General features: G+C 38.8%; 1 protein-coding gene across 1 annotated transcript in view; it reads left to right on the top strand.

The window, feature by feature from the left end:
- Window positions 1-13,556, top strand: part of LOC147724927 (pentraxin fusion protein-like) — a 233,506-nt gene extending 219,950 nt beyond the window's left edge. Inside the window, exon 3 of the mRNA XM_086918136.1 lies at window positions 13,400-13,556. Within this exon, the coding sequence (XP_086774262.1) occupies window positions 13,400-13,556 (157 nt within the window). The remainder of the gene's footprint in view (window positions 1-13,399) is intronic.
- The last annotated feature ends 12,896 nt before the right edge of the window (window positions 13,557-26,452 follow it).

The following is a 26,452-nucleotide window of genomic DNA, read 5'->3' as shown; positions in this document are numbered from 1 at the left end:
CATCATTGGGCTCTCAGCGTCAGGCGGGCACTGCAATGCCTGATGGACCTGGGGGCTCATTGGCAGAGATCTTTGAGATCTGAAGGCAGCGAATAGAGGAGTGCAAGTGAGGGGGCTACTTAACCGTGTGGATGGCAAAGTGAGTAAGTGCTGGCTAAAATAGGCTCTGGTATCTAATGTACTGTTTTAATAGAGATTTGATACCAGGTCTTAACTAAAAACAGTGGTGCTATCATGTAGTCTACAAAGTACCAGAATTGCTTCTAGTGTCAAGTGCCCATGGATCTGGCGGCACTTTGTCAGGACCAAAGGTTAGTGAGGTATGCTTCTGCCTGGGGCTATTGGTCTCTCTCTAATAGGGGATGACCCAACAAGATTGAACAGCTTACCCCTGAGTGTATGCTGGTCTATTGTTTCACCTAAAAGAGAGGGAGACATGAGGTGGCAAGGTACATAAGACATGTGATTACAAACTAAATTCACAGTCACCCTAATGGTACTCTGGCACATCATCGAAGTATCAAGAATGGTGACATGTGTTTGATCATTTACACAGGGTGGTCACCAATGCTCGCTGGTAAAAGCAAATAGACAAACTGTGTGGGTGATGGTATAGGGGAATATAATTTTTGTTATATTGTAACCGTCTTCGTGATCTGGTATAAAAAAGGGGGGACAAGCTAGAACACGCGTGGTGATAATGTGCACCTTTTGAAGTGTAAGTAACTTACCTCGTAAGAGGCAGAAACGGTAATCAGACAAAATATCGAAAAAAAAATATCGGAAAGACAAAATATCGAAGTTTAAATATCGAAGGTCACAAATATAGGGAAGCAAAAATATCGGATACAAAAATATCGGAATAGGTAAGTGTAAAAAAATATCGAAAACAATAATATCGTGTGACAAAATATCGTAAAAAAAAAATATCGTGTAGTAATGGAAATAATCAATAGTATAGGAAAAAGTAAAATAATTGTATATAAAATGTATTAAAAAAGGTGTATTCTTATAAAAAAAAAACAATTATAGATAAATTAATTAAAAAAACATATCTAGGTTTAGGAGCGGGTTATTGGGTTTATAGGGGATAAGGGTGGGAAGTAATTTAATAATAATTAAATAATTAATATATGTTATTAAATAATCCTAAATTATTACTAATTGGTAATTATTTATAATTAATTAGTTAATTAATTAAGATCATATAGTCCATATTATTAATTAGTAATTAATTGGTAATTAATTAATATCAATTAAGAAATTATAATAATGTACTTAAATAATTAAACATTTATACATTTTTATTTTGTATTCCAAAATTTTTAATAACATTTTTTTTATAAAAATATTTCAAGGTTTAGGAGCGGGTTCTTGGGTTTATAGGGGATAAAGGTGGGAAGTAATTTAATAATAATTAATTAATTAATAAATGTTATTAAATATTCCTAAATTATACCTAATTGGTAATTAGTTATAATGAATTAGTTAATTAATTAAGATCATATAGTCCATATTATTATTTATTAATTAATTGGTAATTAATTAATCTTAATTTAGAAATTATAATCATGTACTTAAATAATTTAACATATATACATTTTAATTTTGTATTAAAAAATTTATGTTACAAAATTTGTTATAAAAACATTTCAAGGTTTAGGAGTGGGTTATTGGGTTTATAGGGGATAAGGGTGGGAAGTAATTTAATAATAAATCAATAAATAATATATTAATCAATATTCCACAATTAAACCTAATTGGAATATAATTTTATTTAATTAGTTAATTAATGAAGATCATATAGTCCATATTATTATTAAGTAATTAATTGGCAATTAAATAATAATAATTAGTTAATTATAATAATGATTTTTATTATTTATACATATATTCTTTTTTGGCTTATTTTACATTTTATTTTAAAAAACATTTTAAAAAACATATCTAGGTTTAGGAGTGGTTTTTTGGGTTTATAGGGGATAATGGTGTGAAGTAATATAATAATAATTAATTAATTATTACATGTTTATCTATACTTCTATTTTTTAGCTAATTGGTAATTAATGTTAATTAATTAATTAATGAATTAAGATCATATACTACATATAATTATTTACTCATTAATTGTTTTTAGGTTAAGGGGTATTTGTTGGGTTCCGGGTCAGTTTTCAGTTTTTGGGTAAAGAGGTATTTGTTTGGTTCTGGGTCAGTTTTCAGTTTTTGGGTAAAGGGGTATTTGATGAGTTAAGGGTCAGTTTTTAGTTTTTGGGTAAAGGGGGATTTGTTGGGTTCAGGGTCAGTGTTTAGTTTTTGGGTAAAGGGGTATTTGTTACACCAACTCAAATTTACTGTAGACTACAGTTGGAATATTATTTTATAATTAATTAGTGTACAGCACATATTAAAATTTTATGTAGAATGCAGTAGGAATATTAATTCTTATTTTATTAGTGTGCAACACCTACTCTAATTTAATGTACACTGGATTTGGTATATGAATCATTACATTATTAGAGTCCAACATATACTCACATTTATTATACAGTTAAAAATTATTAGTAAGTTTGATACTTTCTAGTAAGATAATGATACAAATTGTTCAACATGATTGTAGAAACTTTTATTTTATTTATGTTTTAACTACAATTTTTTTTCATAATTACATTTTTTTATTTACATTTCCTTTGAAAACATATTTTATAAACACACTCAAAAACAACTATACAGAAGCATTATTAATATTTTATTTTTTTAACAGAAATTAACATTCTTTATTATCTCTTTTACATATTGTTATGTCAGAAAATAATTTTAAATATCACAAATATTTTTCTATTAAGCTTTTTTCTGCTTCATTTGTGAAGGTCACATTTTTATAATATAAAATACACATTTTTTACTCTTTTTTACATTTTTTCATTTTGTGACAATGTACTTACATTTTTTAACATTGTTAACATAAACATTATTTTTTTCATAATCTTTAATTATTACATTCATGTACATTTTTGTTTATGATTTCTTTGTAGGATTAAATAAAACATTTTTTCACAATAACATACATTGATACTTTTTTTAACACATTTGGTTCTGTATAGATATTATATTTTACACTTGGGACTATTTTATTGCTTTTTGGTGCTTTCTTTTGTAACCGGGTTAGGTCGTTTTGGGTTATTTGGAAGAAGGGCTGATCGCGGTTGGGAGACACTTCACGTCGCTGCAGGTAAGGTTGATTTTATATGTTATATGTGTATTATTATGATGTTTTTAGACTAGTGACCTTATATTTAGTGTTGTTGAATGTGAGGGAGTTATGTTTTAGATTTGGAAAACAGATATTTACGTATGGTATATACACGTTGTGTTAGTTAGGTAACAAATTATTTATAGAGTGAATTTAAGTCTTTTAGGGTATATCTAACATTAAATCATCAATGTTAATGTGTTGGTATATAATTATTAGCTACTTAATGTGGGTGGGAATGTCTGTTTTCTATGTTTTTTTCATAGGTGTACGCTACATCGGAAGTTCCGTTTTTTTTTAAAGGAAGTTTTTTTTTTTTCATTCAACACTGATTTACAAACACTTCTTTACATTTTTCGGGTTTCCCGGAGCGATTCTTTCTTTTTTTCTACTTTTTCGGGTTTTTTATGGTAGTTTGATGGCTAAGGACCGCGTGGATTTCTTAATTTTGGAACAGTTGTATTTTTACATTTTTTTGGGGTTAATTTTGCACTACCTGGATTACTTTGGTGGAGAAGGACGTTATTGGATTGCCAACATAATTGGTAAGTCTTTGCTTTCTATTTTTGTGTGGGTGGGTAATGTCATATTTATTATGGAATAGTTTTAAACTTGTTATTTTGTTTTAATGTGTGCATATATTAAAATAATATCTTTATATATTGCATACATTAAATACTTTAGAAGCTCACGTTACATATTTTTGCATACTTAGGTGCTACTTTTGGTGTTTTATAACAGTTTCATAATTATTGGCTATGATGTTTAGGTATTCTATGCCTTTCGTATTAGGGTAAAGTTTAACTTGTTCTTCCAGGTACTTGTGCATTTGTTTATTTTGCTTGGATATTTTTGGGACAAGTTCTGTTACAGATTGGTCCATTCTAAATTCTTGATAGCTCTGTTCTTTCTGTAGGCATTTTATGAATTTTTCTAGAGTAGGTTTGGTTCTGCCAGTTGATTGTACAAATGCATTGTGCCAACCTTCCACGGCATTGTTAGTTTTTGATTCCCAGTTAAGGGTACTATTGTACACGTTCCACCAGGGAATGAGGAATTTGGGATTTCATCTGTGGCCAGATCTGTGGAGTCTGCCTACCCAGGTGTCTTCAAAGTAATCGAGAAAAGGACTTAGGCAAGTGCAATTAGTTTTCTGATTTGGAAAGCAAATGATGAATTTGTAGCATATTCAACACTTAGGGTAGTTTTTTGAAGGTGTCTCCATAAACACTGGTTGAAATGATAATAGCAGCCTTGAATGCAGGTATGGGGGTGGATTTTTAGAATAGTTGAGAGCATTGCATGCTCAAAATCAAGAATGATTTTTTCTGGAGAGAAATCATTCGTTTTTTGTTTTATGACATTTAATAATTCCATATATGTAGAATTGTTTTTGTTAGGCAATAGTGCATATAACAAAGGGATGTTGCAGTTGTGGTAGAGCCCATGTATTGTGTATAATTGGAAGAATGGTTTGGGACAGATGTTAAATGTTCCATCCATCATCCAATATTGGCTTTGCTGCAGTTTCACTAAATTCATATTGGTACCAAAAATTATAAGCCTATTCACATTGCTTTCGTTGTCATAAACTATAAATGGTTGTTTATTTAAAGTTATTATTTCGTTTGCTGTAAAATTTATATCCTCATATGTTCTGGGAGATGGTGTTGATGCAGTTGTAGCTTTTTTGGTTCGTGCTATAGTTCTTTTTAATGATAGGATATTTGGCATTTGGGTTGTGGCTGTTTTTGGGATTTTAGGAATGGCTTCTTTTAAAATTACATTTGTTTGCTTTTGGAAACCGGTACTAGCTTCTTTTATACTTTCCATAGCTGTTCTAACTTCTATTTCTGTAATATTAGGTGGATGATTGTGTTCCCTAGTATATAGTACTGTAGCTTCTCTAGTTGTTGCTCTGCCATAGCACTTGTTCGAATAATATTTACAACATTTCCAATTCACTTTCATGCCATATTGCTTTTCCTGTGTGTACGTGTAACCCATGTAGCATAGTAATAATTTTCCTTTTTGGCTGGTCACAAATTCGGCTCCTTCGGTCATTTTGTACTTTGTATATCTATAAAATATATATATAATAGTTAATGTCAAATTAAATGTGATAAATAATCTATGTTAGTGATAAGTAGGAATGTTTATACTTACGTGTTTTAGAATGTACAGCAAAACTTAGGAGTTTCTTCCTTCTTTAGTTGAGGATAAATGGTTGTGATGTTGTTGTAGCTGTTATGAGAAACATGAAAGTAGTATATTATTAATTAATGTTTAGGTACATTTGCAATTTTAGAGCTCATTTTTACTACAAAAGTGTATCTTCATGATTCACATTGTGAAGATACTTACATATTTTTTTGTGGTTGGTATTTGGCAGTATAATTGTTTCTTCAGCTTCTGGAGAGTAGTTTGTAGTGTTATCTTAAAAAAATAAGGAATATATGAGTTAGTTTAATCACCATATTGGTAGGTTTTTTTAAACATTATGTGGTAAATATGTTATTTAATATACTTACTTTGTGATTTGTATTAGTATTATTTAGAATGTGAAGTTCTGTATGTTGTCTGTATATCTATTCGCCGTGTGTGCTCTGTAAATAAACAATATATAATTGAAATTAATTAGAACAGTTATAAATGTTTGTATTGTTTTTCCACATTTATTTTAGTTGCATAATACTTACTTACTAAAATGTATTTTAGAAATAGTACTGAGGTCCTTAGTTAATTAGTAGTGCAGTTTTCAGTAGTCGAATCTACTAGAAAAAAGAATATGTTGAGCACAACTGATTATTTCAGTGTGTTTAGATTTTTGAGCACATAATGAAACAATGTGACATAACTTACATAGTTATTCGATTCTGTATTCCTATGCTTTGTTCACAGTTAGTTTGAGCAGAATATTCAGTAGTCGTAGTATCTATAAAAATAATATTATTTTATTATTTGGCATGTTAAGTTGTATGAATAGCAAAGGGCCACTGGGTATTTAATTAGTAGTAGCAAATTATGCAGTTTCTATTTTATGTACTTACTTTGCAAAAAGTATTGTAGAAATAGTACGGATGTTCTTAGTTCAGTAGTAGTGCAGATTTTAGTAGTATAATCTATAGAAAAAAAGAAATATGTGGGGGACAAATGATTATTTCTGTGTGTTTAGATTTATGTGCACATAATGAAACAATGTGAAATTACTTACATAGTTTTTTGATTCTGTATTCCTATGCTTTGTTCACAGTTATTTTGAGTAGAATATTCAGTACTCGTAGTATCTTTAAAAAATGGTTGTAGATAATTATTTAGCATGTTAACTACAATGAATAGCAAAGGGGTACTGGGTATTTAGCAGGTAATTAAGTAGTACTAGCAAATAAAGCAGTTTCTATTTTATTTACTTACTTAGTAAAAAGTATTGTAGATATAGTACAGAAGTCCTTAGTTCAGTAGTAGTGCAGTTTTCAGTAGTAGAATCTACAGAAAAATAAAAAGATGGTGTGCTAAAGTCATTATTTCTGTGTGTTTAGATTAATGTGCACATAATGAAACAATGTGAAATTACTTACATAGTTTTTAGAATCTGTATTCCTATGTTTTGTTCACAATTATTTGGAGTAGAATAATCAGTAGTGGTAGTATCTAAAAAAAAAATTTAATATCATTATTTAGCATGTTAAGTAGTATGAATAGCAAAGGGGCACTGGGTATTTAGCAGGTAAGTAAATACTATTAGCAAATAATGCTGTATTTATTTTATTTACTTACTTAGAAGATGTAATAGTAGGTTGATAGTCTTGTTCTTCTAGTTGTTGTGCAGCAATTCGGATAGAGATGAATCTCCTTCAGTGACTTTTGGCAAGTAGTTTGTGCTTACTTTTTCATTGCTTATATAGGGGAGTGTCAGTAGTAATTACTTTGCTATTGGTTCATTAAAAAAATTTGGGTTGTGATTGGTTAGTTAGTATATTTGAATTTCAGTTGTGATTAATTAGTATTAGAATTGAAAAACCAACATTAATTATAAAAGTATACAAAGTAGCATAGAATATTTTTATATGTGTAGATGATATAATTATACCAATAGTAAATATTAGATGAATTTAGAGTGTGTCTATAGTATAAATTAAAGTATTGTATGTTTATTTTGATGTGAAAACATATAAAGCGTTAGTTAATGATGTAAAGAAATGCTTATAAAAAGTCGATATAGTTTATAACCCGATATTTATGTGCACGATATATTTGATGTCGATATTTTTGTTAATGTCATTATTTTTTGCAGAATGCGATATTTTTGTATTCCGATATTAATGTAGTCGATATCACAGTAAACAATGTTTTTGTATATCGATATTAAAAAATCGATATTTGTGTAGATATCTAGTTAAGTATAGGAACCCGATATTTTTGATATCGATATATTTGTTCCAATATTTTTGTACATCGATATTGTGGTTTTCGATATTTTGTCAGACATTCGGCAGAAACATGCTCCTTTGGATAACGGAGGGCCCCAGTCAGTTGGACTGACACCTTCCTTGTCAAAGGAGAGAGGCATTCAAGGTCAGATATCATGTGCTCAGGTAAAAGCATACTGCAATAGTTTATGTCTATGGTATTATAGGCTTTGTACGTCTATAGAAGAAATCACTTTTTAGATCAGTTTCAGTTCTGTAGTTCTTGCTCTAAGTGCATACAGCACATGTAGCGGGTGGTAAATAATTGACAAAGCGAAAAGGTCTAATGAAGTTCATTGTAAGCGGGGCATCGCCCATGTCACATATTCACCCATTCAGCAGGACAAAGTGATACATCCCATTTGTGTAACAACGGGGAAGGCTCTAGTTGGTTGTTATCGCTGGTAACATATGCACCTATTCAACTACCCATAGGGAGGAGCTTGGGTTTTGGACCTCGTACAAACATTTTGCTATTCCTCCACACCTTGAGTTTGAGAGTACTTTCCCAAGGTGCCTGGTATCGGAGCGGGAGGGGATCCAGTTATTGAAGTTGCTGATGTCACTTGATAGGTGGTCTGTGTTTTTTCGTTGTTTTTTGTAGTATGGGGGATCAGGTGGATAATGGAGGCTCTTCTGTGTCGGGGAAAGTTTCATTGAGAAGCTGACACTAATGTAATCCATCCAGGTGATGGGAGTGGGTGCACTGACCAAGACAATTATTCAATGAGGTGCAGACCGGGTCTAAGATGTGCCATTCTACATGGGAGGGGCAGACATATACTGAGTTTCCAAAGCTCTTGGTAAGGGCGGCAAAGTTGGGGTTGTTCAAGTGTTCTGGGTGGAAGTTCATGTCTCTTACAAGGATGTAGATGCTGGAGTCGATGACGAGTGGGAGGACGGTAGATCAGAGTTCTGCTTATGGTGAAGTTGGCTGTGACTTGATGCTGCAGCTGATGTTGTCCTTTGTAATGATGGTGATCCCTCCTCCAGGTTTGTTACGGTGGTCCTGCTGATTATCTTGGAGCCGGTGGGGATGGCTGACGCAATGTCTGGTGTTGATGCTGTGGTTACTCAGCCATGTTTTGCTGAAGAAAGGGAGATTTGGGGAGAAGTTGATCAGTAGGTCCCAGATATCTGTTGCAATATGTTGAGGGATGGGTGTTGAGCATGGTATCAAGGGGTGTGGCGTAGTTGGCCTTTGTGTGCACGTAGGGTTTTGAGATTAATCATGTGATTGTGGTGGTTGTCAGAGTCATGAGTGTTGCAGTGCTGGTGAAGTGGCAGGAGGTGCAGGCTCCTTACATGAAGTGAGGTGTGGTGCAGCAGTACTGATGTGAGTTTAGTTGTGTTCAGTGAGTGGAGGAGCACAGATGGTTAGTGATGGGTTGGGGGTTGAGGGTGCTGATCAGTGTAGGCACAGACGTTGCACAAACGGGCTAGCCTTTGCTTTACCATTGGCATGTCAGTGGTAAGTAAGCTAAAGGTCAGCACTGCTACTGCAAATAAGTAGGTACTGGGAGGGGGAAGAGAACAGGTGGTGGTGGCTGGTGCTGGAAGTGGCGCGGGTGAGAGCTGGGAAATGGCACAAGTAGCAGGTAAGGAGCAAATGGGAGGGAGAGGATTGCAGAAAGGGCACCAGCAGTTAGAACTGAGGTGTGGTGCAAGGCAAAAGACAAGGGCACAATAGGTAAAGAAAACAGGTGAAAAGGTATGAAAATTAGAGTAAGGTCAAAAGCAAGGACACACTAATAGACGAAAGGCAGAAAAAATGAAGGGTGAAAATGCAGTCAAAAGACACTTGAAAGGAGATTAGAGAAAGACAAAACTGGCACAGGCAAAGAATTGAGAAACCCAGATGGATTAAATACAGTGAAATGACTCTTAATAAGAGATGTGAGAGAGACAAAACAGGTACAGAAAAAGTGGTAAAAAGCAAAGATAGGCAAAATCGGGTGAAAAGACACTTGGCAAGAGAGAGATACCACAATGGTCAGGAAAGGGTGAACACAGTGAAGAGAGTGAAAAAGGGTGAGATAAATGGAGAGAACAGCAAGCTGGGAGCCTCAATGCACTAAAGCTGTGCCTAAAATAGCCTTGACCGGTTGGAGGACAGTTGATGGGTTAGTTCCAAGGTGCTAGGGCCACCACCTGCATAAATATGTAGTTTAATAGAAGGGCATTTGGCACTGAAGAATCAATTTGAGTAGTCTAGCTTTATGGCTTTCTTAACAAAGGATTTGTAGATCCTCTGGAAATGTGTGACCAAAGATTTGTGTATTTGGATTCTGGCTTCGTACCACGAAAAGTATTTGGTGTGAACCTTGCAAATAAAATGGTTGTGTGGACTTCTTGTGGCACCCACATATTGGAAGAAAGAGTTAAGAGATGTATTATTAACTGCAGAAATGCCCAAAAATCTCAGACTAGGTCATGTCCACTACAGTCTGCGCCCTTACCAAAAAGACTGTAGGAAAAAGTTAGATGGATTTCCTAATACAATTCTAGGTTTTGTCTATTATAAATAAAATGCTTTGGTGTTTGCTGAGTATTACTTTAAAATAGTACACTGCATGTTTTTACTGGATCCTGATTTTTGTTTCTATGGCGCTGTGAAGAAGTTTAACTGTAATATTGTGTCATTTATGGTGGTTTGTGGAATACACGAAGGCTGGTGAAAGCAGGAGGGCTGGTATTGAGGGAGGAGCATATTTTGGAAGCAGACAATCAACATGACAATCAACATGATACAGAGGACACATGAATATTGCCATTCAGAGCTTGAAAGCACAGAATTCTAATCTATTTAAAATATTAGTGCTTCAAATGATGTTTCGAGGCTGGACACAGTATGGCTTAGGTTCCACCGCCCCTGTCATAACCACCTGCTACATTTATAGTTTGTTGTCTTAGTGGTAGGCAGCCCTTTTATCCCTTAAAGGAGAGCTTACTTCTTGTGTGGGATAGACTTTAATTGGAAAAATATGTTTTTACAAAGACATTTCCCAAAAGCATAGCTAAAACATAATTCATGTCTCCCATGTGGGGGAACATGTTTCTTACTATAGACTAGACATTTGTGGACTTTTTTCGCTGTAGTCCACCATGATTTTAATGGAAGTTCCTTGTGGAACAGGTGCTGGGGTACACGGAACCTCTGATGCCATTTCCTCCAGGTGAGGGTTCATATGAGACTGACAGTGCCAGTGGCTAATCTGATCCAGAAAATGGCGTATTTTACATGGCTTTAAAATAAGATAACAAAAAAGAAGGGTGAGCAGACACGGTGGTACCAAAGATTTAGAATTAACCCATTACCACCCTTCTCTAAAGAGGAAAACAGTACAGGTATTTTGAAGCTATGTTTTTTTATTACATTCCCACACTTTGGGGCATATGTACAAGCCCCTATCGCCGCGGGAACGTCACTTTTTGTGACGTTCCGGCGGCGATAGGAGCCTTGCCTTATGTACAAGGCAGGGTTAAGCCACTTAACATGGGTTAATGCTGCCTTGTACATAAGGCACCCTTTCACGCTATGTTTAGTTTAAAAGGGGCATGCAGTGGGTGTTTTGGTGGGCGTTCCACTGCAAAACCCATTATATTTGATGCTGCCCCCTATATACAAGGGTGGCGTACAGAGGAGGGAGTGCCAAAATTAAAAACAGGAAAATCCAGGTCTTAAATTGGCGAAACGATAAAAAATGTCATATTTCTCCTCATTTTTGCTTGACGCAGCACACATGAAAGTTACAAAATGGCAATTTAGGATTGGTGCAGGAAGGGACATTTTCCTACACATAACCAATCATCCCCTGCACACAGACACCCTTGCACTCTGTCTCAAGGGTGCCTGTGTTGGTGCCATCGCAGGGGGAGCGCAAGGCTGCACCACACTCTTGTATATATGGTGGAGCCTTGCGTTTCCAAAGTGGCGGAGCATGTTGTTAAGCCCAGGGGGCTACGCCACTTCATTGTGCATATCCCAATTTGTGTCTAAATTGACCTTGCTCTGTGTTTTTTAATTCTTAGAAGGGACAGATTTGATATGTGCATCTTACTGTGTCATTTACATTTCATGGTAGATCTTGAATTCTGCAGGGATAATGGAAATGGCAGCTGGTGTACCTGTCAAAAGTCAAAATATATGTTTATTATGACCATGGTCTTTAAACAATACAGTGAACATAACGCAGAATGGAGTATGCACCATAAATTCATACACTTATTTTTAAAAACGTGTCCATTAAAAGATCATACACACCATTATCAAAAGTACAAAATTCAGTAAAAATTACACTTATCTTAAAACTTATTTTGTATATTAAAACCTATTCACATTCTTACTACTCCAAACAATTTCATTCCGCTAAGATCCATACAGTACTACATGTAATTCTTTGGCTCTCAATGCACTCAGGGCCACCTTTATAAATTTCCCGAGGGCAATTGCAATATTGATATAGGGGATTTCTGTTAAGAGGCTGGCCGCCTGCGACCTTGTTTTTACATCATATTTTATAAACTCTGGGCGCAGCCAAAGTTTTCTATGTTCTAGGAGTGTCAGACAATCTAACATGATATGCAGCAGGTCTCCCTTAGTTCCCAAATTACACCTGCAGCGACCTGCCTGATCTAAAATTTTTATTTTAAGGTCTCTGTTTATTAGCCATGGGTTGATCCCAATTCGAAGCCTCAGGATCTCTTGCCTGAGTCCACGATTGGGTAATCTATCAAGGTAGGGGAACAAGTTTTCTTTGGACCAAGCATTTAGCATATGCGCCACTGATTTTTTCTTTGTTAAATAGCCTATATCAAGCAATTTGGAAACTTCTTTTCCCCTTTGCTTCAGATCACCTTTGATACTAGGGATTTGATATGTTCCCAGGTCCAAGTCGATCTCTAATGAATTACAGATTCCCTTCAATTTTTCCCTACTGGCCTTCGCCCATTTTAACTCGCTTTTCTGAATTTCTTTGCGACACCAGTATGCTACTTCTTTACTTTAGGATTGGTGCAGGAAGGGACATTTTCCTACACATAACCAATCATCCCCTGCACACAGACACCCTTGCACTCTGTCTCAAGGGTCCATGTGTTGGTGCCATCGCAGGGGGAGCGCAAGGCTGCACCACATTCTTGTAAATATGGTGGAGCCTTGCGTTTCCAAAGTGGCGGAGCATGTTGTTAAGCCCAGGGGGCTACGCCACTTCATTGTGCATATCCCGATTTGTGTCTAAATTGCACCTTGCTCTGTGTTTTTTAATTCTGAGAAGGGACAGATTTGATATGTGCATCTTACTGTGTCATTTACATTTCATGGTAGATCTTGAATTCTGCAGGGATAATAGAAATGGCAGCTGGTGGACCTGGAGTTGACCTGCAACTCTTGTCATGAAATAAATAGTGGAAGTTACCCCCTGCATGATTACAGCACTATTTTTAATATAAACAGTCTAGACTGACAAAGCTGGCATGGGTAAAGGTTTTCCATTTCCAAAAAGAAGGTCTGTGGTGTAGAAAAGAATGTTTGATTAAAGCCAATCTACTTGAACATTGTTTTGGTAAACAGTCTACATTTTTCTATTGTAGAGAAATTGTAAATCCAGTTAAAAGATACCACTTTTTCTGGATGAAAGTACACCCAATTAATTGAAACATCTTCTCTCTTCTTCCATAGCTGTGGCATCTTTGGTAGGAGCTCTGTGTACTATCCTGCCCAGTTTTGCTGCCGTGGGAAGGTGGGTCGGTATATCAGTATCATCATCCCAGATCGGAAGGAAATTCTTTCACTGTGTGAGGTGGAGGTCTATGGTCTGAGGGGACAACGTCTCTGAAGTCTGATGGAGAAAGATGTGGGCTGTGAGACATTCTTCTGGCATTGCACTGCCATGGACAAGGAGATGACATTTGACCAATGTGGCACTTTCTCTTAATGCAAAATTCACAGTAGCATGTAGTTATTTTTCTGAAGAAACAGTTTTTGAACAGATACAATTTGATATCTTTCACCTATCAGAAACACTGTAGCATTTCACTTCTGCTTCAACCGCAGGTTAAACCACAACTTCATCCCCAAGATGTCCAACCTTCTCGCTGTAGCCTAAGCACCAATCATGTACCACTTGTCAATGGGACAACCTAACTAAGGGCCTGATTAATACCTTGGCAGGCGGGTTATGTCTTCACAGCAGTGACAGATATCCCATCAGCTGTAATATGAATCCTATTGTATCCTATGAGATTTATATTTTGAAGGACAGGTTATCCGTCACCATTGTGACAGAGTAGCCATCTTTCAATATCTAAATCAGGCCCTAAGTCTGTAAAATACTTCTTCTAACTTCCCTCTACGTAGCAACGTAATCACCCAGCGCCTCAATCTCATAACGCTCACTGAAGTTAACATCACAGACTTCACCTGCTCCAGCCTGTCAAACCAGACCTGCCATCTTTGAGGCATGGTGGGCTAGACTGACCAATGGAACATTGCTTTTCAACTTCTCTGATCCCCTTCTCCATAATGAGGAAATCAAAATCCAGCACAACTGCATTACAGCTCTCTCAGGAACTTCCAAATGCACTCCACACACCTATGTCAATACTAATTACCATAGCCTTTAGACTCTTTTCAGCAATTTCAAGCTAATCCTTCAATCAGCAGCTGACACCCGCGTCCCACTCCAACGTTATTACCAGAAAGCAAAACCATCTGCCCTGTGAAAATGCCAAGAGCTCCCCAAGAATAAGAGAACAAACAGTGCTGAACAATGCCACAAGAATATATGCTGACACTGAAATGCTTCTGCATCAGCAGCATGCAACTGTTCAGTCAAGACCACGCACTACATCACCTTCATCAAAAAGGCCTCTAAAAGGATCAACACCCTCCTTAAAACTTCAAACATTGTGTAAATTCCACTAGAGGTCCCCCAACCATCCAGTCCAAATAGAAATACATTGCTTTGAGTTAATTATTCTCCAACAGGTGCATTAGAATCAGGAAACAGAGAGTTGGTATGAACCATCCAGCACCAACACAAATATCCCACCACACAATCTACCTGAATTGACCACCTGTATCACTTTCTCTACTGACTTTGTCATCTGATGATCCTTCATGCCACCACCTATGTAGGCAGCATTATTCTTTTATTCTCAGCCAATAGAACCCAACCCTTTTGGAGTTCCCATAGTTTGCAAATGGAAACTAGTTTGATCTTCAGTGAGCCCTCCCTATATGTAAACACCCTGTTGTTCACATAGGGAGTTGCCACTACCTTTCCCATGATACATTGCCTATGCCATCTTCCCCTGCAATTTTGTCATCTCTCCATGATATCTTGTTACCAAGTGTCACCTGAAGAAAAATATGCTACCTAAGTAAGCAAGTTCAAGATGCCACTTCATCAGGTAATCCATCTGCTAAACATGTACCCTCTGCAACAACCTATACTTTTTCTCTGATTATCCCCTTTTCATTAGGCCTGCAGCAATAAAATGCATGTCTCTTTTTTCTGGCAACATTTCCGAAGAGCTTTTATAAATGGCACATTGTTGTTTTGTTCACGTGAATCCATTGATCGTACTCTGACCTCGAAATCACTTTTCCCCCCTAAAGGCTATATCCATGGTATATTGATAGTCTATTGAAAAATTAATAAGAGAAAAAATATTCAGCGTCCTACCTACATCACATTGCCCACCTGCCCCAGCTCCATCATGTCACTGAGGTTCTGCCTGATCATTGTCTGCCCAGGAGGTTTCTGATTAGTTGTTTTTTACCATCATTGTTGCTGTACTGTGCTTCGAGTCATGCCATGTCTTGCCGTATTTGAATGTTTCTTTAAAGTAAAGGTCCTATTCACAAAGACATTTTGTAGGAGTAATCAGACCCTCCAGGATATCGCGATTTCGCGATTTGCCGCAAAATCGGCACTTTTAAAAAAATGCAGCGATTTTTACAAAAATGCCAGCGAAATCGGCATTCTTTGTAGAAATCGCGGCATTTTTCGCTATATCCTGGGGGGTCTGCTTTATGTGGCTATCGCCTGTGAATTGGGCTAGCAGCCAAGATGCTCAGCAGCATTGGAGAGGCACAGCGGGGTGGCAACCCTCACACCTCCAGCCCTTGATGACCTGTTAAGTGGTGCTTCGAAGGTGACTGAGAGGAGGGGGGGGCAGCGCTGACACCTCCAGCCCTTGCTGACCTGTTAAGAGGCGCTGCGAAGGTGACTGAGAGGGAGGGGCTGCAGGCTCAGGAGCAGCGACATCCATTCACATGCAAACAGCCCTGAATGCATCATGTCTCTGCTATTTGGAGGGGGCTCGCACATTCCATTTCTACCCAGGGCCCCAAACATCCGAGACTCGGCCAGATTACAACCCTGATTACACCGAGGCAGCACGTGGTTCTCTTCACAGAGCGTAATTACTGTCACTAAATTGTAAGCAAACCTCGGTTCTTCAACATGCAGTCTATAATGTAAGAAAATAAAGAAATGGCACAATCGCACCCACACTGATTAACAAAGTATGGTGGACAATCAGTTCAATCAGTTCTCTTAGAGTATCTCCTGTAAGTACTGTACATCACAGTGGGGGATGGCATTTTGGACAGAGAGCCTGTCTTCTCGTTGTCTTGTGCAGGAGGGGGCGAGGAGCCCAAGATGATACTAGAATACTGCATGCCCACCCCTGTGCCCACCCTGGTGGATCCTGTTCCCTCTCCTGTGATGGCTCCTGCCCTCCCCTCAGTGATGGCTCCTGTCCCCCCATGTGGTGGCTCCAGTCCATCCCCCGCCTGTGATGGCTCCTGTCCCCCCATGTTGTGGCTCCAGTCCACCTAGACCTGTGATGGCTCTTGTCCCCCACTGTGGTGGATCCTGTCTCCGCCCTGCGTGGCCTCTGTCCCAGTCCTGGAACAGCCCCTACAGCGAGGGTGAAGTTCTTGATGGGCCTCTTCTCAAAAAGGCTCAGCTCAAGATTAATATGGAAAGGTCGGTGAGTAAGTAAGTGAAGGGATGGGTGAATGGCTGCATGAATTAGTGAAAGGGTGAATGGATGAATGAAAGATTGAATAATGGATAATGAGAGCGGATGGATGGATTGATGAGAGGGGACGGAGAGAAAATGTAAATAGCTGGATGTATGGGTGGAAGGGTAGCTGGATGATGGATGAGGGGAAAGATGGATGAGGGGAAGGATGATGGATGAGGAGAAGGATGGATGGATGGAGGGGAAGGATGGATGGATGAGGGGAAGGAAGGATGGATGATGAGGGGAAGGATGGATGGTTGATGAGGTGGTGGGTGAAAGGATGGATGATGAGGGGAAGGGTGGATGGATGGATGAAGAGGGGAAGGGTGGATGGATGGATGATGAGGGGGTGGGTGAAAGGATGGATGGATGGATGGATGATGAGGGAATGGATGGATGATGAGGGGGTGGGTGAAAGGATGGATATCAGGTTGTGTTCAAAATACACTGTAAAGGGGCGATAGGTATAGCCATCATTAGTGCAGCAGGTACAGTGGCACCAAGCTCTAAGGCTATTGCACGACACAAACTGACCTGCAATGGTACGCCTCTTCTGGCGCAGGGCTTTGCAACGTGACGCATCTGGGAGATGCGTCACGTTCTCAATACCCCGCACCATGGTGCATCTTTTACTCTGCCGCTGCGTCACAAAAGTGATGCAACGGCGGCGTAAAAGCAGTGCATGGGGCTTGTAAATCTGCCCCAAAGATCTACATTGTAAAGAAACCAAATATACGTTGCTTTATGTTGTTAAATAACTAAAAAAAACTAAGATATCTGTGTTTGTCGTAGGAAAAATGGCCACATAAAATGCCGCAAAATTGCCGCTAAATTTCCATATTTGTGCCGCTAAATTTCCATTTTTGTGCCGCTAAATTTGCTAATCCATGCCGCTATATCCTGGGGAGTCTGAGTAATGCCCAATTAGTATTGCGTACCATATTCACAAAAGCTATCCACTAATTTCCAGCTGGAGATCTCTGCATCCTTCTTCTTATCTCTTATTTAGGGGCCTCTGCCATAAGTCTGCCAATATCAACGGGAAAATATGACATTTATACTACTAAATTGGTGGGAAGCAGATGCATTTATGAAACAGGTTTAAGGGGTGGACAAGGAATTCATAAAAACACCCATGAAAGAATAAGACAGTTTTGATTCACAAAAGTTAATCCTACATCTAGAACAGTAGTACTGCTGAAAGAATAGGCTCATATCTTCTCCAGCCAAAGCTTTGTGAACAAGCTGTCCTCCTCCTCCACCTGTTCAGTGATAAGGATTGTGTTGCTGTGTCTCAAGTTCCTCTTGGTCAGGCTCATTGTAATAATTTTTGGCAGCACCGGGTGTCTAGATTGCCGCCTCCTCCCTTGGTCCTACCCCACTTTTTCTAACTTCACTATCATGGCATTTTGCTCTTTCCCCGAGGAGCACATCCGCACACAAAGTAGTGCCATTCAGGTCTAGGGACTATTATGGCATTGTGTGCTTTCTGAGACCAAAAATATAAGTCATCTGTATAAATGACTGCAGATTTGTATCCCTGACGGTGGTGACTGTACCAAGCACAACAGTGGTGCACTTACCTGGGAAAGAGAGCTCCGGCCCAGCAGAATTCCATCACCTCCAAATGCCATCAATGACAGACAGCACTTTCTTCCTTTTTCAGGGCATTGTAAGTGGGATCAAAAAGCTCTGACAAATGTGCCGCCTAACCGGTACTGCTTTCATGGTGTAATTAGAAAAGAATGGGATTAGCTGTGATTGCATTATGAAAATCTTTCGTTTATTTATAGCATTCTTCTCCTGTGCGGCAGGTCTAATCATGGCTGCTGATTACCAATACCCATTGGAAAACCAGGGTCAGCTATAAAAATCCAGAGCTATACAGACTCGGTGTGTGACTCAGTGCAGAAGCTTGCATATGTAACTCCATTTCAAAGACAGTGGAGTGTTGCTCCAGACCATCTTGCTTTATCAACATGTGTACTGATACTGTCATATTCCTCTTTCAGGGCAATTGGATGTTATTCTTCAGGGCATAAACCCTAACAAATAAGTGAGATGGACTAATTAGCATAAGCAGTGCAATGATTTCAAATGGAGTGATTGTTATATCCTAACTCTGTCCTCCCCTGTGCCCTGTCCACCTCCCTGACGCGAGAGCTCCCTTGTCACCTTCCCCCCTCCCATTGGTTCCCCCAACGTTCTACCCCTCTCCTCATTCCATGCAACTGCCTAACTGTCACCAGAATGATTATCGCACTGACCGGGTGTGGGGCTGTTATATGAATAAACTTAAGTACAGTTTAAACTTCCTGCTTCCAGCTTCCTGCTTTCACCAGTGGCGACGAGGTAAACCTACAGCCCCTCACCACAGATTAATTTATTTTCACTAGTCGGAAACCTGAGAGGAATTTGATTGATATACGGAAACCAGCCTTTCTACTTGGGTTCTGCGAAATACTCATCGAGACACCCTGAGAGTGAGGTAGGCGCCTTCGTGGTTTCCCTGCTAAACGCCGGTGATCGGAGCTGCCGTGCTGCTTTGAACTGCTTCTCAATGCGGGTCTGCTGTCCTCCGCGCTGAATTTCACGGTGCTCTCCAGTGTTGGCCGTGGTTAACGACCCTTCGGTGAACCTTGCCCCGAGATCGTGTGGATGGTCCCCAGCAAATGCCATCTGCCATTCCGCTGGTAAGAGCCTGGTCGGATGGGTGTGAGTGCCTGGGCACGCTCTGCAGCGCGTGTATTGTGGTTCCGAAAGCAGCGCCTGTGACTGTCAAACACGCCATGTCAATTCCTTTTGGAGCATTTAATGGCGTGAAAGAGTCTGGCGTTTTGTGAGGCGCGCAGTGACATTTCCAGTGAGCTGCCTTCGCGCGTCAATTTCCTGTCAGCCTGTCTCTCACTGGAACACAGTGTCTGGCGCAATCTTGTGGCAAATTTTCCTTCAGTGATCTGAACCCCTTAATTTTAAAGGCACACGCACACGGTGATGTGCACACCTTTGTAAACCAAATGGATTTATTTTCCTCTCACGCAAGAACTATACAACCTTGTTCTTTCACAAGTTGTACCATGGTTTTGACAAAATTGATAACCCCAGCCTGTGAAACAGTCCTGTTCTAACTGAAGCTTATATTGGGGGCAAGTGGACATTCTTTCTGGTCTGCATACATCTAATTCTTGAATTTATTCTCCTAAGGCAAGTGGCACCTTGTTTTTCTTCCTTCCTTCTCCCATTCACAATGTGTGCCCTCAGTTCATTAAATCTTGCGCAACCCCAAGCCTTCCTACCTCTTAAAGGCGCTCCTTCTATGTCACGGAAGGAGTGGAAAGAGTATTTCACCAATTACATAGAAACTGTTGAAGATGAAGATTTCACTGCTGAAAAGAAAAAAAAAGTTTTATTGTACTGCTTAGGTCCCGGGGGTGTCAAGACCTATAACAACATTGAAAAAAAAGCAATGGAAGGAAATGATGTTTATCAACATGCATTAGATGACTTGGATGCACATTTTTCACCTATTGTTTGTGTTGCTGTTGACCGGTATAAGTTTTCTAGAAGAAAACAGGGCAAAGATGACAGCATTGATGATTATGTTGCGGCCTTGAACAACTTGGCTCTAACCTGTAGATTTGGTCAATTGCAAGAAGAATTTGTTCGTGATCAAATCATCATGCATGCAAGTAACCCCAACATCCAAGACAAACTATGGGGTAATGGAGAATCTTCCTTAAAAGAAGTTGTTGCTCTAGTTAAAAAAGCTGAACTTACAGGCAGGTGTGCCAAAGCAGTTTTAGATGAGCCAATTGTAGTTAAAGCTATTCATTCTTCTAATGCAAACAAACAAAGACAAAGGGTCAGCAATAAAGAAGCTGCGCATGAGTATTCTAAGAAAAGTGAACCTTACAAATCCAAGCACAAAGGTGAAAAAAGTCACAGCAGTAAATATAAAAATCCACCTGAACTCAAATGCTATCGATGTGGTTCTCCTAACCATTTAGCAGATTCCACAAAGTGCCCTGCTAGATATCAGAAATGCTTGTCATGTGGTTTAACAGGTCACATCGCCAAGGCCTGCAATAGGGCATCTTTTAAGCTATACAGACAGGTCAGACACATTCAGGATGAAAGTGACTCTTCAGAAGAGAATTCTGAATACTCGGATTCTGATAGCATCAACTACGTGTTCTCCATTGAGTATGATGTATTAGAACTTACACCCACTAAAAAAAGAAAACCTATGTGCGATGTGAAATTGGGTCGGGTAACTGTAAACTTAATGGCTGATTCTGGCTCCCCTTTCACGATCATCCATGAGAATGTATGGAAACAATTGCTCACTGATAAAATTGGAACACCGCTAGAGAAGTCGAACATCATTGCCAGAAGTTACACAGGCAACAACATCGAATTTCTTGGAACATGTGGGCAAGAATTTGAGTTCAAGAACAGGAAAGCTTGTTGTAAACTCTTCATTGCAAAAAAAGGACCATCTGTACTTGGCTGGAGTTATCAAGCCGATCTGGGAATAATCCTTAACCCTAACAGCGCTGATCCTGTTTTGTCCCCATTAAGACAATGGGGTGACCCAGAACGTCAAAGAGACCCGGGTAATAAATGTTATTCAAATACAGTGGTCTCAGACACTTATTTATACTTAATACTAATCAATAAATGGTAACCTTCTCTTAGTCATGGGGCATGTCCAGTGGATCAGCCCAGGTACATTCAATGATTATTAGTATACAATCAAGCCAAAAAGCAACATCAGTAAATATGTATCCAGGGCAATATTTAATTCATGACAATCATTGCTATCTCAATATATAAAAAGAGAGAATTTAGGTTGCCCAAATGAAGTATGTGCAGGAAAATGAATATAGAGTGCTAGAATGGAACGTGTAAAAAGAATATAGAGTAAAAAGTACTTCAACATTTTATATACATGCAGTAGATTCGCACAATGTACAATTTACAGATGACCTGGTGTGAAATAGATTCAAACCACTTTTTTATGGAGACATTGCTTCTAAAATTATATTGCACATGAAAGTATATATCAACATCCAGGGCAGAAACAATTATATGGCGTTGACGTTTCGACTCGTCTTTAGGGTCTTATGGAAAATTAAACCTTAGCCTTGCGAGTCTTCATCAGGACTATTGATATGGGCAGCCAGAGGAGTAGCACAAGCCCTGAAACAGATTGGATATATATATAAGGCTTTTGCATCACCAAAATGATTGTCCAAGTCTCAGAATTGGGTTATAAATGAGATTTTGGCTTACCTCACCAATGAAGGTAGCGGGAGGGGTGATGTTTTCAATCTCACACCCAGGGGTAGGGAATTAATACCTACGGAGATAACAAAATTGGTCACTAGACCAATCCTACAGTAGTTATAATTCACTAGTAGGGCCTCCTAATTAATGAATTTACCTTATTCACAAGGTGAGCCTGGGTTGTATGTTAAATCCAGTATTGCAGGTATTAGAACTCTGCTTCTTCGTTGTTCATGGGAATGAATCCTATTTACAAAGGGAGGGAAAGTGGACCCATGAGGAATTAATCTTAAAATTAAAAACGTCCTTTATGTGTGGATAGAGATATTCGATATACTCTTACCCGGCTTGCTTGCACGAGGCCCCTTCAATCGGCCAGTTTTAGGGTGGAATCAAAGTCAAGGAGAATAGTGTACAGCAGCCCTTCGGTTCGCGCTGCGTGTCGAGTGCCTAAAGGTGCAAAGGAGAATGGATCAGTTGCAGCGTTTTGGCCAGATCAAAGTTATGGAATTCAAAGCGGTAAAGAACCGCACTTGCCAGTTAAGTTATCAGTCACCAGTTAAGTTATCAGTCAGAGCAACTCGGTGTTCAGTTCCGAGTGAGTCTGTCATCCGTCATTGAAAGAGAAGACGGACTCAATAGGAACGACGGACTGAATCCACCGGCGTGCCGGGAATTCAAGGTTTATATCTAGTAACTACATTGCTCATGTAGTTTGAGTCAATTTCAAGAGGCTCCCATATGATGGAAAAAGGAAGAAAAGAGACCTCATTACGTTGCGCAGCTACATTTGGTATAGAGAATGTGCAGTGTGTCGGCCATTTTGAGTTGGGACCGCCGATCATTTCTTTCACATTACAATGCACAGCGTTCTAATCAGTCCGAGGGATAACATATCAGACCTATTTAGATAGTGAACCATAATGCAATGGTATTTTACATTATGGTATATTAATACTTACATTCCAAAGTATGATCTAGATTAACATTTAGCTTACCACATTATGCAATAAGTCACCAAGAACATTGAAATTCATATTTATACATCAGATTTTTCAGGTGCATAATGTTACACAGTAAAACGGGGTCATACAGAGGAGAATAAACACTCAAGTCTACAAATTGTTCAAAACTGTGGTAAAGATTATTCCCCAGACCAGTGTTGCTCATGATATCTAGTCAGTTGTTACTCGGTTGTCAAGGAAACCTAAACCTTCAGCAGAGATACTTGTCTATTAATTTCCTCCTGTTCGTTAAGTCCCTGGTTCACAGTGTTGAGTGAATATATCTATTTACATTCTCTTAAACTGAGTATGTTACCAAAGTCACCCCCACGTGCATGCGCTGTGACCTTCTCAATCACCCACCATCTGAGGCTGTTACAGTCATGGCCAAAAGTAGTGAAATGTTCAACCAGAGGTGCTCCTGGTGTTTTGCATCTAATACGACTGCAATGCTGGAGAATTCTACATTTCACTCTTTGTGTAGTTTGACCTACATATAAAAATCCACAAGGGCATATGATTGTGTAAATAACCCCTGCAGTATTGCAGTTGCTGTGTTGTTTTAGAATGTGCGTTATGTTATAATGCCTGAATGTGGTGCATTCTTTTGTTAAAGGGCATGCACGACAAGAGCCACACTTTGTGTGACCCTTGATCGGGGGAAGGTCCCAAAGCGTGGTTTGCCCCACCACTTGTTTCATGGGTAAGAGAGATCGAACCAGATGGTCCCTTACATTCATTGCCTTGCGGAATGCATGCAGTGGAGGGGGGGCTACCCCGAGTTTGTCACTTACTAGGTGCCAATGGAGATTGATGGATTTCTTGATGGCGCTACTCTTGGTGTTAAAGGTAGTCACACACACAAGGCGGTCTTCACTTTGCTTTTTGAGGGTTGGGACCAATAGATTCTCACGGTGGTTGTGCCACGCCCTTTGCGGGCTTTTTTTAGGAGTCGCATAGGATATCCACGCTCTTGAAGTCTCACAATGAGCAAAGAAGATTCCTCTATACACACATAAAGGACGTTTTTAATTTTAAGATTAATTCCTCATGGGTCCACTTTCCCTCCCTTTGTAAATAGGATTCATTCCCTTGAACATTGAAGAAGCAGAGTTCTAATACCTACAATACTGGATTTAACATACAACCCAGGCTCACCTTGTGAATAAGGTAAATTAATTATTTAAGAGGCCCTACTAGTGAATTATAACTACTGTAGGATTGGTCTAGTGACCAATTTTGTTATCTCCGTAGGTATTACTTCCCTACCCCTGGGTGTGAGATTGAAAACATCACCCCTCCCGCTACCTTCATTGGTTAGGTAAGCCAAAATCTCATTTATAACCGAATTCTGAGACTTGGACAATCATTTTGGTGATGCAACAACCTTATATATATATATCCAATCTATTTCAGGGCTTGTGCTACTCCTCTGGCTGCCCATATCAATAGTCCTGATGAAGACTCGCAAGGCTAAGGTTTAATTTTCCATAAGGCCCTAAAGACGAGTCGAAACGTCGACGCCATATAATAGTTTCTGCCCTGGATGTTGATAAATACTTTCATGTGCAATATAATTTTGGAAGCAATGTGTCCATAAAAAATGTGGTTTAAATCTATTTCACACCAGGTCATCTGTAAATTGTACATTGTGCGAATCTACTGCATGTATATAAAAATTTGAAGTACTTTTTACTCTATGTTCTTTTTACACTTTCTATTCTAGCACTCTATATTCATTTTCCTGCACATACTTCATTTGGGCAACCTAAATTCTCTCTTTTTATATATTGAGATAGCAATGATTGTCATGAATTTAATATTGCCCTGGATTCATATTTACTGCTGTTGCTTTTTGGCTTGATTGTATACTAATAATCATTAAATGTACCCGGGCTGATCCACTGGACATGCCCCATGACTAAGAGAAGGTTACCATTCATTGATTAGTATTAAGTATAAATAAGTGTCTGAGACCACAATCCTGTTTTGTCAGTTGATGAGTCATGCATGAATTCCATTCATAAAGATTTTCCTGAAGTGTTTTCAGGAAAAGTTGGTCTTCTTAACAGTTTGAACACAAAATAGAACTTAAAGACTCAGCTGTTCCATGTATTCACATAGTAAGACACTTACGTGTCAGTAAGGAGTGATGTACAAACAGAGTTGAATAGACTGGTCAAAGAAGGAATAATTGAGGAGGTTGAATCCGCGGAGTGTGTTTCTCCCTTAGTTGTGGTCAAACGTCCCAATGGGAAAATTAGACTGTGAATCGACCTTAGGGATCTTAACAAAAACATTATTGTTGACCAGTATCCCCTACCACGCATTTGTGAAATGTTTAATGCCACCAATGATATGTGTATTTTCTCCATAATAGATTTGAAATCCGCATATCACCAGATACCCATACACATGGACAGCAAGAAATACACCACATTCATCACCCCTTTTGGTTGTTACCGTTTTACTAGGGTACCGTTTGGGTTAGCCTCTGCCGCAGCGCTTTTTCAAAGGGTCATGACTTCCATCTTGGAGGGCGTTGCAGGCATCAGGTTCTTCCAGGATGATATTTTAGTAATGGGCGGCAATCAACAGGAACATGACACACGCTTAAGGCAAGTCTTCGACAAACTCAAAATGCATGGTCTTACAGTCGAACTAGATAAATGTAAAATATCTCAGGACAAAGTGGTTAACTTGGGGCACACCATTAGTCACGAGGGCATCAAACCAAAACACGGCTTAGTGGATGCCTTTCTTAATGCCCTCTGCCCATCTAGTAAAGAGGACATCAGAGCCTTTCTCGGTTTAACGGAGTATTACTCCAAATTCATAAGGAACTTTTCTGAGTAAATGTACAGCCTAAGACAACTACTGAAAAATAAAACGAAATTTGAATGGTCCCCAGAATGTCAGAACACCTTTGAAACGATCAAAAGAAAAATAGGTGAAGCACCATTCATCAAAGGATTTGATCCCAAAGCAGAAATTTATGTCACAACCGACGCAAGCAACAAAGGTTTGGGTGCGGTGTTAGCACAGAAAGATAATTCAAACCAGGAATGAGTTGTAGCTTTTGCATCCAGATCACTCACTCCTGCTGAGGAGAAGTACTCCGTGATTGAACGTGAGATGCTAGCATGTTCATGGGCACTCAATCACTTCAGAGCATACATATGGGGATACAAAATACATCTTCGCACAGACCACAAGCCATTGATCAAAATCTTATCCGCTTCTGGCTTACAAAATGCCTCACCACGACTAAGCAAAATGTAAATAAAATTATTGGACTACAACTACACAGCAGAATATTGGCCAGGTATCAAGAACAAAGTTGCTGATTTTCTCAGCAGATTACCCCAGCCACATAATGAGAACATAAGTACGTCTGAGGA

Source organism: Lissotriton vulgaris, chromosome 4_1 (genome assembly GCF_964263255.1).
Source record: "Lissotriton vulgaris chromosome 4_1, aLisVul1.2, whole genome shotgun sequence".
Lineage (NCBI taxonomy): Eukaryota > Metazoa > Chordata > Amphibia > Caudata > Salamandridae > Lissotriton > Lissotriton vulgaris.
The sequence above is the reverse complement of the archived record's forward strand: the minus strand, read 5'-3'. Positions and strand labels throughout refer to the sequence as shown.